General features: G+C 34.3%; 1 protein-coding gene across 1 annotated transcript; it reads right to left on the bottom strand.

Moving 5' to 3' along the window:
• Positions 1 to 7,852: 7,852 nt before the first annotated feature.
• mad2l1 (MAD2 mitotic arrest deficient-like 1 (yeast)) lies at positions 7,853 to 11,529 on the bottom strand. Its single transcript, XM_030162433.1, has 5 exons — positions 11,376 to 11,529; positions 9,496 to 9,642; positions 9,291 to 9,411; positions 9,044 to 9,147; positions 7,853 to 8,337 (listed from the first exon to the last, which is right to left on the bottom strand). The coding sequence occupies exons 1-5, from the start codon at positions 11,437 to 11,439 to the stop codon at positions 8,165 to 8,167; spliced, it is 609 nt and encodes a 202-aa protein (XP_030018293.1). The 5' UTR covers positions 11,440 to 11,529; the 3' UTR covers positions 7,853 to 8,164.
• Positions 11,530 to 11,742: the final 213 nt, after the last annotated feature.

The raw sequence follows: 11,742 nt of genomic DNA, 5'->3' as shown, positions 1-11,742 counted from the left end.
CGACTGGACCATCTCACTATTTGATTTAGTGAGTTCCTCTCTGCAACTGAGGTCTGACCGAACCACGCCACCAGACAAAAAGATTAAAAAAACATTAAATCAAAGCATTAAAAAAACAATGCGATTATTATTATTATTTTTTTTTTTTTTATGAAGCTATTTTTCATGGAGTTGCAACAATGTCCACTCAGCTGGACACAATGTGTTTAATTTTTGAAGCAAAGAAACATGTATTTACTGATATACTATGTGAAAACTATGAAATAAAAACATTAAATGCTGCTAATTTGATGTTTTCTCACATTTTAACATACACTACAAACAAAAAGTTATGGATATTTTAAATTTTGGGGCTATTTTTTTTCAGTTGGGATTCTTGCATAACGCTTTTTACTTTTTTGTGTGTGAATTGAATTGAAACACTTTTTTTTTTAATGACCAGACATAGTTTTATTTACAAATGGCAAAAATGACAAAAAAAAGACAAAAAAAGAAATATCCTTAACTTTTTGTTTGTAAGTGTACTCTAATACTAGTCATTACTCACTTCATGGACATAAAAAAAAACATGATGCATGTAAGGGTTAATCAGTTTCTTCAGCGATTTATCACCATTTATTTATAATAGTATCCTCTGTATTTTGTCAGTATAATTAACCCTTTCATGCATAGTGGTCACTACAGTGGTCAGCTATTCTACAGCTGCTCTCTTATATATTCATGGATTTTGTGGTTTTAGTTTCATACCAGCCAACACATTGGACACTTATGCATCATGACATACACTACAATTGATAACATTACTGTAACTTTGCTGTTCTAGATAAACTTGATCTGACATATTTGAGTGTAAATCAATTCCTTGTTATTGTTATTAGACTGTAATTGACAACAAAAGTTTTTTTTTTTTGCATGTTATGTCAATGAAGTGAGTAATGACTGGTATTAGAGTATGTTAAAATGTGAGAAAACATCAGATTAGCAGCATTAAAATGTAAAATACATGGTCTTTTGTTTCAAAAATTAAACGCATGGTGTCCAGCTGAGTGGACATTTTTGCAACCCCATGAAAAATAGCTTAATTTAAAAAAAAAAAAAAATTATCGCATTGTTTTTTTAATGCCTAAAGAGGAATAAAATCACTCAAGAAAAAAAAAATCTTGATTAAGGTTCTTGTAATTCATGCATGAAAGGGCTAAGGTGTTTTACTGGTGAATCAATGTTGTAGAAAAGTGGTTCTCAAACTTTTTACAGTGGAGTACCCCCTGAAATATACTTTTTTTTTTTTTTTATCTAAGTACCCCCAACTCTTTAGCATTTTTGATTAAAAAAAAAAAGATTAGGCAAAATTTGGTCCTGTGCCAAAGGTGTCTGTTTATATTTTCAAAACTTTATAAACAAACAGCATATATTTACCTGTAATATATAAAAAATAACACTTTTTTAAGTAAATCTTGTGTGCAAAATATAAACTGAAAAGTGCCCTCTTTCATTAATAAGAAAAATACATCAATTGGTTATTAATTAATTAATAAATTAACCCTTCATCCAAAAAAAAAAATTAAAAATTACTTAGCTACTCAAATAAACTCATTTTGAATAATATAAAATAGAAATGTTCTTAAAATGTTACCAAAGCTTAAATAAGATGATTGACAATAAAACTGTTATATGAATGTATTTATTGTGTTTTAGATTTCAGCATTAATTGTTTATTATTTATTTTGTATTCAGTACATGTTGACTTATTTAATCTATTTTCCCCAAAAATTTCAAGTACCCCCTGGGCTTCTTCCAAGTACCTCTGGGGGTACGTGTACCCCACTTTGGGAACCCCTGGTCAGGGTTCTTACAGGTTTCTACAAGTTAAATTTAAGACTTTTTAAGACTACTTAAAACAGAATTTAATGCCCATTTTACAGCCTATTTTACAGCCATACTGGCAAAAATGAATGACTCCTAGAATTTAGGAGAATGTATTTGTTTACTCCAACACATTAACCCTTTCATACATGAATTATGAGAACCTTAGTCATTATTTTTTTCTTGAGTGATTTTATTCCTCTTTAGGCATGAGAAAAAAATCCAATTGAATTTTTTTTAATGAACCTATTTTTCATGGAGTTACAAAAATGTCCACTCAGCTGGACACAATGCGTTTAATTTTTGAAGCAAAGAAACATATATTTAAAACCCATCATCAGAAAGTGATTTAATATGTGAAAACTATGAAATAGAAACATTTGCTAATGCTCATATTTTAACATACTCTAATACTAGTTATCACTCACTTCACGGAGATATGAAAAAAAAAAAAAAATTTGACTTACACTAAACCATGCAACTGCAGATCAGGTTTATCAACAACAGCGAAGTTACAGTAATGGTGTGAAATGCAGTGTTTGGGATGATACATAAGCGTCCACTGTGTTGGCTGATATGGAACTAAAACAACAAAAAACATGAATATACAAGAGAACAGCTGTAGAATAACTGTCCACTGTAGTGATCACTATGCATAAAAGGGTTAATTCCCACCGTTCAGAGTCATTTCTCACCGGGGGCTGCAAAGTTAGTGATAATTGGTTCCTAATTTCAATATAAATTGTTGGGTTGGAACGGGTGGAACTGAGTAGACTAACGTTACCTCCTTTGCAGTTTGGACATTTAACAGACACATTTAAACACAGTACAGTGAACAAGTTTATGGCAACAGAACTTAAGACCAACCATATCAAATTAATACCTTTTAAAGACTTGTTTAAGGTATGAAATGCAGATTTATAGATTCAAGACTTTTTAAGACCCCTCGTGAACCCCGCCTGTTATACAAGATGATAGTGTTTCTACATTCACTACGGAGCCTCTGAACGTCCACATGGGTCATATCTGATGACCATGAAAAGATGACAAACTGTATTTTACACCAATTATTTACATGTATAGAATTAGTGGATCAACAGGTGTTAAACTGTTTAGATAAGTAGATGCTTTTGGTCGGTGATGGATGTTAGGGTCTTTATGGGTTAAAGATATTGTAAACACGAGACATCAACGACCTGAAGCCAAAGATCAGTGTCATTGACAACACTGATGAGGCTGTGCTACAGCCAACATGGTAACAAATCCAGTATGGTCTGGATGTGCTTCATGGAACTAATGGTGTCCATATAGAGGTGGATTAACCCTTTCATGTACAGGGTGGGGAAGCAAAATTTACAATATTTTGAGGCAGGGATTGAAAGACAGTGTATGACCAATTAGTTTATTGAAAGTCATGAGAATTTATTTGCCACAAGAAAATGTACATAATAGAAAATGTTTTTCTTCTATGTGTCCTCCTTCTTTCTCAATAACTGCCTTCACACGCTTCCTGAAACTTGCGCAAGTGTTCCTCAAATATTCGGGTGACAACTTCTCCCATTCTTCTTTAATAGTATCTTTAAGAAAGTTGACATTGCTGTGTGATGTTCTATTGGTAGCATGTTCTAAAACGCCCCAAATAGCAGAATCCAGAGGGCTTAGATCTGGGCTAGAAGGCGGCCATAAACATGATTCCCAAAATTTGCTAAAGTTGGATTTGTTGCTGTTGTCAACAAGTGTTTTGGTGTTCTTGATTTTAACTTCAAATCATATTTTACTGCATTTCTAACGGTCTTGTTGTCTACCTCAAGTTCAGTTGCCATTTTTCTCATGGATTTGGTTGGATCCTTTAGGAGTTTGGATTTGAGAGCTTTAATAAAAGCTTTGGTACGTTTTTTGTTGCTTCCTCCACTTTCAGACTTTCTCGTAATAGTTTTGCTCATAGTCATTCTCTTCTTTCCATTATAAACAGTCTTTATGGACACTCCAACTATTTTTGAAATCTCCTTTGGTGTGACGAGTCCATTCAGCAAATCACACACTCTTTGACGTTTGCTTTCCTGATTACTCATATGGGCAAAAGTTTCTGAAAAGGTATGGATAATAGTGTTAGGTATGATTATGACATCAATATGTGTTTGGTTTCAAAACAATTGACGTCGTGCCTGCTGAGAAAAAACAACTAAATGTTCATTGTAAATTTTGCTTCCCCACCCTGTATAGTGGACAGTTATTCTCCAGCTGTTCTCTTGTATATTCACAGGTTTTGTTGTTTTAGTTGCATACCAGCCAACACAATGGACACTCATGCATTATCCCATACACTGACATTCATACCATTACTATAACTTTGCTGTTCTTGATAAACCTGATCTGTAGTAACATGCTTTAGTGTAAATCAGTTGCTAATTGTTATAAGGCTGTAATTAAGTTTTCTTTTTTTTTTGCATATTGTCTCCATGAAGTGAGTAACAACTAGTATTAGAGTATGTTAAAATATGAGACAACATCAGATTAGCTACATTAAAAATATTTATTTCATAGTTTTCACACAGTATATCACTTTCCAATAATAGGTTTTAAATACATGTTTCTTTGCTTCAAAAGTTAAATACATTGTTTTTTGGTTTTTGTAACTCCATGACAAATAGGTTCATTAAAAAAAAATTCAGTCACGTTGTTATTTTCATGCCTAAAGAGGAATAAAAGCAATCAGGAAAAAAATCTTGACTAAGGTTCTCATAATTCATGCATGAAAGGGTTAAATGAAGCAAAAAACCCCCAAAAAACAATATAGTCACGGAAAAAATTATTAGACCATCAAAAGTCATCAAAAACAATGGTTATGCAATCAAGTACTAACTCCTGTGTGTATCATGTGACTAAAACAGACTGAAAAGAAAACATGGAATGCCTAAAAGCAGTTTTTGTCAGTACAACGCCTCAGAATCAGAATCAGAATTGACTTTATTATCATTTGACAGTACAGAGTACATCAAACGAAATTGAGTTCGATGATTAGGGACATCGGGCCGCTGCTCCTAGTACAGAGTACAACTAGAGCGCTACCACAAAACCCTTTCTTCGAAAATTGCAGTGAAGAACAGAAGATAATGCAAAGCACAAATATAAGACATCATACAGTTTTCACACAGTACACGTGGACACATGCTGGAATTTTTTCATGGATTTGAAGGGAATTGGGGGACAGCATGAACATTAGGCAGACAGCAGACGTGAAGAAAAAACAGGGGTAGGGAGATACTTGAACTGTGTAATAATTGTGGAATGTGTGTGCGAAGATAAGAGACTCCAGTGGGTCATATTGTCCTTTAAGTTCAGTTCAGTTCAGTCTTATCAGTTCTTATCATAGATATTGATGTAAGAACTGAAGTGATTTTGGTTATTATCAAAAAAACATGGAAAATGTCTAGACATCAGCTCTAAAACTAAACTCTTAGGAGCTATTTTTGTTGTTATCATTATATTTATCCAAACAAATGTACCTTTAGTTGTACCAGGCATTAAAATGAACAAGAAATGAACCCTTTCATGCATAGTGGTCACTACAGTAGTCAGCTGTTCAAAGCTGTTCTCTTGTATATTCATGGATTTTGTCGTTTTAGTTCCATATCAGCCAATGCAGTGGACGTTCATGCATCATCCCATAAACTGCAATTCATACCATTACTGTAACTTTGCTGTTCTAGATAAACCTGATCTGCAGTAACATGTTTGAGTTTAAAAAATTGCTAATTGTTATTAGACTGTAATTAACAGTTTTGTTTTTAACCCTTTCATGCATACTGGTCACTGCGGTGGACAGCTATTCTACAGCTGTTCTCTTGTATATTCATGGATTTTGTTGTTTTCGGGTTTTTTTTTTTTTTTTTGTGTTTTTTTTTTTTACACATATCTTTATTAAAGTTGTAAGACACTACATATCTTTTCTGACATGAATTGGTGACATTATGTAGATCTCTCCTGAGCATAAACCTCCAGAATCATAAGCCTTCCCCATAGTTTTCACACAATTTATCGGTAAATGCATGTTTCTGTGCATCAAAAATTAAACACATGGTGTCCAGTTGAGTGGCCATTTTTGCAACTTCATGAAAAATAGGTTCATAAGAATTTTTTTTTTTTTCATTATTGTTTTTTTTGTTTTGTTTTGTTTTCAGAAGAAAATTTTCAATCGCATTGTTTTTTTCACGCCTAAAGAGGAATAAAAACACTCGGGAAAAAATTTTGATTAAGGTTCTCATAATTTGTGCATGAAAGGGTTAAGCAAAAAGTTGTGGGGTTTTTTGCATATTATCCTCATCCTCAAACATCAGATTAGCAGCATTAAAATGTTTTTATTTCATAGTTTTCACACAGTATATCAGTAAATACATGTTTCTTTGCTTCTAAAATTAAACACATGGTGTCCGGCTGAGTGGAATTTTTTTTAACTCCATGAAAAATAGCTTCATAAAAAAATCAGTCGCCTTTTTTTTTCATGCCTAAAGAGGAATAAAAACACCCAGGAAAAAAATCTTGATTAAGTTTCTCATAATTCATGTATGAAAGGGTTAAAGAAAACAAGGGTGGGCTAATAATTTTTTCCACGACTGTATCTACTCTTCATTTTGTAATAGCTTCCACAGATTTGTCGATTCATTTGCTTTTGCAATAAATGTGTTAAATTGTAGAGACTTCATGGACACCCTGTATCATTACACTGGCTTTTAGTAGTTAGTAATAGTAACAAGGTGCATTTTCATTCACAGCAGCAGCAGCCAGTCTATCTTTACTAAAGCACTTTTATAGACTCACACAGAAGCAGAAATCTCATTTGTATCAGTGTTTGTTTCATACGTTGAATCCATCCCCAGGACTGTGGAAACACTAATTTCTCTGGTTTTGTTGCATGTTCCAGTGGGAGAGTGTTTTCTTTTTATGTTTTTTTTTTTTTAAAGATGGGAGACTTTTGGGTGTCCACTGTGAGACGAGCAGATGCGATGTCCCATTAAAGACCGATGCTTGTTTTAACGCTGCTCTGTGTTTGTTAATACTGGTGTGAATATGAACGTGTACATCAGATGTGGTAAAAGTACACACAGGTATTGATGGAAAAAAGGTAGTGGGGGTAAAACAGCTTCATCACACAATGAAAAGTGAAGACGTACAGGTTCTGATGTTATGTTTAATGTTTTCATCTCGCTGAATAAAAGCTGATTTTGTTTATTCTGATTTAATGCACATATAAGTGTTCTAAGCATTAAATCAGAATTCACAAAAAAAGCATTTAATCATGAAAACAAACTACAGGTTCATTGTCATGTATATTTTTGCCATCTTCTCATCTTTCACACCATTTTCATTTTGTTTAATCTTTTTTGCTATTTTTGTCCCTTAAGTTTTTCTTTTTTGAGTTTTAATTTGTTCCAGTTTAGGTTGAAATCAGTCTTCATATAGTGAAGGGGTGAAATAATGCAATGAACCCCCCCCCCGCCATTTACAATATAACTAAACTAATGAGACTGGTCCAAAAGTCTAGAAGAAAAAGTAAAATATGTGTCTAAATTTAAATTAAATACTCAAGTAGACACCTAGAAACTGCACTTATACACATTTGGCATTTTTCATCCTCACTTCCAACATCAATAATATACAGTCGTCTACAGGTATTTAACACTAAAATCCTAAAATCATGAAATATGGTTTTATCTCCACTTTCCCAACAGGTAAATATGATTATTACGTAAAAACAATAGTATTATGTTCACTGTTAAATCTAAATCTTTGGGACATCAGAAACGTGGACATCCACAGACTAAAAAAACAATTAAGAGATGAATAGATTAAATTAAACAGAATATTTAATAAGTTGATATTAAAGAATATTTGATGAAACTCAAATGGATTTACTGCTACTGATAACTATGCACAGTATTTATGTTGCAGTGCCACCATCTGGTCAAAAGTTTTAATACAACAAAAACAGTTTTGCAATAGAAGACATTTATTAATGTTTTATAAAAGTTTTAACATACAAACTAGTAGTTTCTAAAACAGGTTGACAACCAGAAAGACAAGAACAACAACAATGAAGAAGACACCACTGGACCGAACAGACAAATCACTGCTGGTGAGAAGTATTTACATCAGCGGAGACGGAGCAGGTTGGATTTACATCCTCCTGAGTGGAAAAGGGGGCACGGTGAGGTAGGACAGGGCAGTGTAGAACCTGTCGGGTCCCCTAGGGGGCAGTGGTGGGTGCTATGTACAGCCCTTAAAGGCCATGGGGTGGAGCGGGTCAGACCGAGTCGGCCCTCTTGTACGCCACCATGCTGTTGACCTTGTGGATGGAGGTGGTGAAGGAGCGCAGACGCACCTCCTCTGACTGGTTGATGATCTGTGGGCCAGACTCCTCCCACTTGTCTGGAACCACCAGGTCTTTGTCGGTGTACACCAGGAGGTCAAAGGCACCTGGAGGAGAGTGGACAGGAGGACCAGACCGGTTACACTTTCATATCATTAGTTTTTAGATATAGTTTGTCTTTAAGTTTTTTTTTTTTTACTTCAGTTCAGTCACAAATGCAGATGTAGTTTTGTTTTTGACATAGTGACAAGTTTCACTTTAGTTTTTCTTTAATTTTTCTACACATTATGAGAAAAACCTTGATTTGTAAGTGAAAACAGTAATGATGAAGGTGTGCATGATATCAAACATTTATAAAACCACTGTTTATTAAAGGAAATATTCTGCAAAGACGTGTTATTCTTAAACAGTGAACCAATAACACTGGGGGTTTGATGAGTGTGTGGATTTGTTCATTGCAGTTTTTATTCAGGTTTAATTATTTCTCCTCTACTGGTTTTACTTCACTGTTTCAAATTTAATATCTCAAAGAGCCAGAAGATTTTGTTTTGTTTCTTTTTATTACTTTCATTTCATTCATCTTAGTTACTCATTTCTTTTTCTTCATCTTGTCAGCAACTGTAGAATTCTACAGCCCTGTTTGAAATTTGAGTACAAACAAGGATCCCTGCTTTGTACAAGAAATACACCATGGTGTGAGATGTTTCCAACTGCAGTGTGGATAATATCTGGTAATTCACCAGTTTGGGAAATATGTGAGTTCTCCAGGAGTTCAGAACAAAAATGAAGAGAACAGGATGTGTGGTCACTCACATGGCGTCTCCAGCAGAGGCAGGAAAGTAACAGAGGCTGTTATCTGTCTGATGACAGAGCGGATCTCTTCCTGGATGGTTTTAAGGGACTTCTCTCTGGGAGCACTGGGAAAAAGACGAGAAAATCTTTTATTAAATGCATAAAAACCTGTTGAGCTGTGAAATACAAAGCCCCAACAAATTATAGAATCTTATGTTTTACACACAGGAATACAGGATTTTAAATAATTAAAATGTGTCAGACCGACCTGCTCTCCTTTGCCGACTTGTCACACTCAATGTCAAACTGCCACCTCTCCAGCACCTCGTTGGTTTCCAGACACGTTATCACCAACACCAGCTTCTGCACCGTGCACTCACACAGCCACTCTGCAACACAGCACACAAACACATTTAGTGACTAGATGAAAAGGTAATAAAAATAGAAAAAATGTATTATGGTAAAGTAGCTACCTTTGAGCTGAGATACCACGTTGGTCAGGTAGTTCTTCAGCTTGACATCAGTGGTGACTTGAAGACTCATGTCATAGTGAGTGACCCTGGAGAACGTCTCTGGAGGGTAGATGCCCCGCTGGTACAGGATACTGTTGATGCCAAATGCTGTGGTGCAAAAAGTAAAAATTACTAATGATTACTTATGACATTATACCACACACCAGAACATACCAGACCTGATAGATGTTGACATTTATTCAACCTTAATATAATCTTGGATTACATTTAAGGTACTGGCCTTGTTTTCAACATCCGCCTGGTGGTGGCTGTGGTTACACTCAGTCTGACATTCCCTTTGTTTTTAGTAATATATTGTGCTATTATTTGTTTTACATTATGATGTTTGAGACACCGTTGTAGTTTCACTTATTTCTTCTAATGTCCATTTGAGTTCTTTGAAAAGCACCTATAAATAAAATGTATTATTATCCACTATTTTAATGAAAGGGCATTTCAGTAAACAATTAAGACAAACTAGTTGATACACAGCATGGATGAATCAACAGGGATAAAAAACAAAAAAAAACAATTAAATAAAATTAGAAACAGTAATTAATGAACTTGAGAAAAATCAACAGCTAAAATAAGACCAGACCATGCTTTTCAGGGAAGGACATCAAGAAATAAGCGTATAGCAAAAGCATTTACCTACATATCAATGACCAAAAAACAAAACCTCATATGTGAAAAATGTACTTTGTCGAGAAAATGTAAAAAAACCTGCCTGTTTTCTTGCAGAATGATACTGGGTAATGAAACCCCATAAATAATGCATTGTTGTTGGGCTATATTACTTTTTACACAGCACTTTGTGCATGAAAAGACAAGATACTTAAAAATTTCTCAAACAGTGCATTTTTCAGATAGGGGGTTTTGTTTTTTGGCCATCGATATTTACAGTAATGTTCATAAGTCTTAGGCTCTAATTTTTTTTCTTCAGTGTTGAAATGAACATACATTTTCATTTCTCATTGTCTTTTCTTCAGATACAACAAGAAACTACATTAACTGCCTTAAAAGACACATAAAACACTTAACTAAATGGGTTCTAAAGTTTAAAATCACTATTTAGTGTGACCCCTGACCCCAAGACAAGAAGCAGCACAAACAGAAACATCTAACAAGTGTTGAATGAAGCCTGGTGTAAAAAAAAAAAAAAAAAAAACATCATGCAATTAATGCAATAAATTTCATATTGTGTGAACAACAGGGTTAAAGACATGTTAAATGCAGATGGAGGTCACTCTAGTGCTTTTTTTTTTTTTTTTTATCCCTGAAACTTTTTGTTTTTACTGCTGCACATACTTCAAATATATCAACATTTGGTCTTTAGAATTAAATAGAACTTTATTAAACCAACAACACTTATGTTGGACCAGGTCTTCTGCACATTATGAGCGAACACGACCTTCAACTATGATACTGACAACAGCTTCTGGTTTTAGGAGAAAATACCACCGTCATTAGATATTAATCACTGATTCTTCTGTTGGATTAGAATGTAACTGGAAATTGGACATATAATTCACCCAAAACACACATTTTTCGCATCAACTAGCTAAAGTCTTGTATTGTAGGTTGCACATAGTTAGCCAGTTGTGGGCGTTGCATAAGTCCAACATAAGTCTAAACTTACAATCTGAACGTAACATCAGGACATTTTCCTCTATGTATGTGTGGATAATAATTATTTTCGTCCTACACTGTCTTTTCCAGCCTCTTTCCCACATGTCCGGGGCTTTATGTAGCCTGTTACAGATTACACTCAGGCCTATCAGCGTGGCTCTCATTACAAGCAACGGAATAAAATATCTTCATTAAAATTCAAACGTACTTACAGAAGAACTCGGCTACAATCTCCGCACTTCCTTTAAGGGTGATACCTTTCAAAGTGCTTGTCATTTTCTCGCACTTCTCAATAAATTCTTAACAATGAATCTTTGTTTTATTTTTTTTTTCCGACGAGACTTCAACTACCCGCCGTTCAGTTTGAAATTTGTCGCTTGCGCATGCGTGTAGAAGTCCGGCACAGGATGATGACGTCAAAAAATGGCGCTTTGAGGTTTTCGACACTAGAGGTCAGTGTGAAATAATATTATTTATCTAAAAGTGTCAAATGGGTCTTTAAAATGTATTTTACTTAACTTTTGAGCACAGATAAACAACTTTCAGTGTAATTTGGAATGTTTGTAATGCATATTGTCC

This window comes from Sphaeramia orbicularis, chromosome 18 (assembly GCF_902148855.1).
Source record: "Sphaeramia orbicularis chromosome 18, fSphaOr1.1, whole genome shotgun sequence".
NCBI lineage: Eukaryota > Metazoa > Chordata > Actinopteri > Kurtiformes > Apogonidae > Sphaeramia > Sphaeramia orbicularis.
The sequence above is the reverse complement of the archived record's forward strand: the minus strand, read 5'-3'. Positions and strand labels throughout refer to the sequence as shown.

Coding starts and splice junctions, on each gene's coding strand:
- mad2l1 (XM_030162433.1), bottom strand. CDS start 11,439: ATGACAAGCACTTTGAAAGGTATCACCCTTAAAGGAAGTGCGGAGATT. Junction 9,643..11,375: donor GATTGTAGCCGAGTTCTTCT/GTAAGTACGTTT, acceptor TTTGCACCACAG/CATTTGGCATCAACAGTATC. Junction 9,412..9,495: donor CGTGGTATCTCAGCTCAAAG/GTAGCTACTTTA, acceptor GCTGTGTTGCAG/AGTGGCTGTGTGAGTGCACG.